Genomic DNA, 4,478 nt, shown 5'->3' on the forward strand with positions numbered 1-4,478 from the left:
GCTGCTTCTCGATCTCGGCGTTGATGCGCTTCGACTCCTTCACCTCGTCGCTGAGGCAACAGGCCATCATGGACTCCAGCGTCATGGCTGCCGCCCACCCGCCCACCGGCGGCGGCGGCGAACGGGAGGGAGAGGAGGCGGCGGCGGCGAAGGCCTGGCTCCGTCAGCTTGGCCGGGCCTCCCTCGCTCTTTGGACCGGGGCGCTTCTGTGTGGTTTTTCTCCCGCCGCCGCCGCCGCCGCCGCCGCCACCTCCTTCCTTCCTTCCTCCCCTCCTCCTCCTCCTCCTCCTCCTCAGCCCCAGCCGACCTAACTTGACGCGCCTCAACCCAACCTCAGCAACAAGCCGAGCGACGGGCGCCGCGGCCAATAGGAACGGCGCGCGGAGGCGCCTGGGAACGCCCGATTGGACGCCCGCTACGGCTCTGGCCTTCCCCACCCACATCTCTCTCCTCGGGAGCCAATCGGCGGGCGAGCCCCCTCAGGCGAGAGGCGGGCCACGGCGCGCGCGCGCCGAGGCGAAGCGATTGGCCGAGCGGCCGCGCCCCGGCCAATGAGGTAATGGCGGAGGAGGAGGGGCGGAGAAGGGTTCGGTTGTTGTTTTTCTTGCACGCCGACGTGCGTTGAAGGTTGGAAGGGAGGCCCCGCCCCCTTTCTTTTTTTTCAAAGCAAGGTTGGTTGGTTGGTTAGATAAGAGATTGGGGAGGGGGAAGGAAGCGAGGAACGGTTGGGGCGAGCGGGCCGGAGAGATGTGCGCATGCGCGCTAGCGGGCCAGGCCGCGTTGAGTTATGGGTCGCTGGAGGACTTAAGGAGGAAATAGAGAGGGAAAGCCTAGAGAGGTGCAGGTTTTTTAGGAAAAAACGTTAATTTTTTTCAAAAAACCGTTTGTTTATTTTAAAAAAATTATGGTGGAAGCTTAAAATCAGGCCAGTGGGAAGATTATCTGCCTCTGGAATCGCCTCATTATAGATTGGGCCTCAAGCATGGGAAGAGTATTGAGTTAAATGTGTTCCTGAGCATGTGCAGAGTATTTCCCCCCCTCACTTCTGAATTTTGGGAACCTCTCCCTTTCTCCCCATTTTTTTTAATTTTATTTTTTTTTGGTTTTCACAAAATTATAAACAAACAAACACATAAAACAAACAAACAAAAATCATAATCTTATTAAAAATTACACTTATTAACATTGTTAAGTGACTTCCTCGCTTCCCCTTGGTTGAATTTCATTGCATGTCCTTTTAACGGTTTTCCAAATCACAGTTTAACTTGAACATTTACATCCTTAGATCTTTTCATTTTGAAATTAAACATATTAATTCATCACTTAAATAAAATCCTAAGCCAATTAAGTATCTGCAAGCGGTTTCAAATTAATTTAACTTGACATATTTAACTAATCATTAAATTTAATCCAATCTTCCTGATACTCCTCCTCCTTCTGGTCACAGACTCTTCCGGTTAGGTCAGCTAGCTCCGAAAAATCCATCATCTTCATCTGCCATTCTTCCACCGTTGGTAATTCTTGCGCTTTCCACTTTTTGGCTAATAAAATTCGAGCAGCAGTTGTAGCATTTTTATTGTTGTGGACAATATGTAGCCCCCCCCCCAAAAAAAACCCCATTATACGTGAAACATCCTTGCTTCTCATGCAAGAAAAAGAAAGAAGTGAAATAAAAGAGAGAGAATGGCGAAGATACAAAAAAAAACAAAACACCACACATATGAAGAGAGAAAAGAAAAAACACAGAAAAGGACATATATGAAGAAGAGAGAGGGATAACATAACCAGAACTCTGTAAGAATAAATTTTGTCCAGAGGAGGGCAACCAAAATGGTCAAAGGCCTGGAAACGATGCCTTATGAGGAACGGCTAAGGGAGCTGGGCATGTTTAGCCTGGAGAAGAGGAGGTGAAGGGGGGATATGATAGCCATGTTCAAATATATAAAAGGATGTCACATAGAGGAGGGAGAAAGGTTGTTTTCTGCTGCTCCAGAGAAGCGGACACGGAGCAATGGCTCCAAACTACAAGAAAGAAGATTCCACCTAAACATTAGGAAGAACTTCCTGACAGTAAGAGCTGTTTGACAGTGGAATTTGCTGCCAAGGAGTGTGGTGGAGTCTCCTTCTTTGGAGGTCTTTAAGCAGATGCTTGACAACCATATGTCAGGAGTGCTCTGATGGTGTTTCCTGCTTGGCAGGGGGTTGGACTCAATGGCCCTTGTGGTCTCTTCCAACTCTATGTTTCTATGATTCTATGAATAAATTGCCCTTTTAAAAAACCCCACACCATTTATCGTATTTTTCACTTGCTAATTTCACGTGCTTATTCCCAGCATTTCTGACGCACCCTCAGTGTTCTTCGACCCCCAACAATGCAAAACCTGCTCATCTCGCTTTATTGGCCGAGGGAGCCGGCGTCCAGCTTCCGGGTCATGTGGCCAGCAGGACTAAGCCGCTTCTGGCGAACCAGAGCAGCGCACGGAAACGCCATTTACCTTCCCGCCGGAGTGGTACCTATTTATCTCCTTGCACTTTGACGTGCTTTCGAACTGCTAGGTTGGCAGGAGCAGGGACTGAGCAACGGGAGCTCACCCCGTCGTGGGGATTCGAACCACCGACCTTCTGATCGGCGAGCCCTAGGCTCTGTGGTTTAACCCACAGCGCCACCCGCGTCCCATGTTTTTATAAACGTACCTAATTTAGTCATGGCCATTAACATCAATGGGTCCACTCTGACGTGGTGGATTTGTATTTTGCCCGTCAACCTGAACATTTCTAGGGTGTTGCATAACCATTGCTTTCTACAGGGACTTATGGAAGTCGTAAGCCAAAACATCTGCAGGGCATTAAATTTGCAGCAGGCTGGTTGGAGCCGTTGCTCTGGCTAAGCAAAGGCCGAAATCCAACTAATACGGAGGGGGGGGGGCATGTCTTCTTCACCTTCTTCTTCGCTACAATATATCCATTTATTTCAATGTCAATTGAAATAAAATGTCAATGTCAAAAGGGACTAAAATCTATAAAATCTATAAAATTCATAGAAACTCAACGTGCCAATTTGCTCAATTTCTCTAGGACTCCATGACACCTCCCCTGTCCTCCATAATCCCTCAAGCAAGGTGTCAAGACCCTAATCCTGTCAAATCACTCTGCCAAGCCTTTCCTCCGGGCAATGCCAGTACATGGACCATTGTCTTCTCATCACCAGTACTCAGGATGTGCTTATCTGCGCATATCTCCAGCTCTGCATATTCCCCCCTCCCTCCTCCATATGTTAATCCTGAGTAACCCAACCTCTTCTTAATGTGTGTATCTGAAGAAGTGTGCATGCACATGAAAGCTCATACCAAGATCTAACTTAGTTGATCTTTAAGGTGCTACTGGAAGGAATTTTTTTATTTTGTTTTCTTAATGTATTCATGATGTAATCTGTGTAACCCAACTTCTTCTTAATATACTGTATTCATGATGTAACTGGGATGTATTTTGCACTGTATTCTGGGATATGGAGGGAAGTTTCAAAAGTTCATGTCACCCCTTTCTCGCTGTTCAATCTCGCCTTGAACCTGTTGCGCAATAAACTTGGATCTTCTGCAGCTTGCTCCTGTCTCCGGCTAAGCTCATTTTCCTCCGCAGGGACCCGCGGACTTAGTCCGACGAGCTGGGTGGCAGAGCAGCCTCGCACCCAGATTTTACCGTAACACCAACACTTCTGTATTTTGGATCCCATCACTTCAGCTTCCCGATGTTATGTACTAAGTTGAATAGGATCCAAAATGCAGCAGTCTGATTGGTCCTAGAACAATAGGATCCAAAATGCAGCAGTCTGATTGGTCCTAGAACAATAGGATCCAGAATGCAGCAGTCTGATTGGTCCTAGAATAATAGGATCCAAAATGCAGCAGTCTGATTGGTCCTAGAACAATAGGATCCAAAATGCAGCAGTCTGATTGGTCCTAGAACAATAGACTAGAACAATAGAGTCCAGAATGCAGCAGTCTGATTGGTCCTAGAACAATAGGATCCAAAATGCAGCAGTCTGATTGGTCCTAGAACAATAGGATCCAGAATGCAGCAGTCTGATTGGTCCTAGAACAATAGGATCCAAAATGCAGCAGTCTGATTGGTCCTAGAACAATAGGATTCAGAATGCAGCAGTCTGATTGGTCCTAGAACAATGCAGCAGTATGATTGGTCTGCAGGAGCCACCCAATCCAGCTCCAGATGGAAGTGAATCTACAACCTGATTGGCTTACAGGAGAATTACAGAATTAGCCAATCACGTGCGGCCCATTTTGTAAATAATGTATATAAAGCACTATGAGCTGAATAAAGAGCATGAAATCCACTCTAGACTCTGAGTATATTTCACCGATGAAGCAAAACCCCATTCTTCCACCTGTTCCTTCTTGCGTGGACTTTGTGTAGCCTTGGGCAGTGCAATGTAGCTGGCTCTAAAGCAACCCTAACGACCCTAT

General features: G+C 47.1%; 1 protein-coding gene across 1 annotated transcript in view; it reads right to left on the reverse strand.

The window, feature by feature from the left end:
• The window catches only part of LOC307207112 (guanine nucleotide-binding protein subunit alpha-11), a 37,281-nt gene extending 36,993 nt beyond the window's left edge, over window positions 1–288 (reverse strand). Inside the window, exon 1 of the mRNA XM_079960850.1 lies at window positions 1–288. This exon is cut by the window's left edge and continues 51 nt beyond it. Coding sequence (XP_079816976.1) covers window positions 1–85 — 85 coding nt within the window. The 5' untranslated portion in view covers window positions 86–288.
• Between the last annotated feature and the right edge of the window lie 4,190 nt (window positions 289–4,478).

This window comes from Podarcis cretensis, assembly GCF_951804945.1.
Source record: "Podarcis cretensis genome assembly, chromosome: 18".
NCBI classification, from domain to species: Eukaryota; Metazoa; Chordata; class Lepidosauria; order Squamata; family Lacertidae; genus Podarcis; species Podarcis cretensis.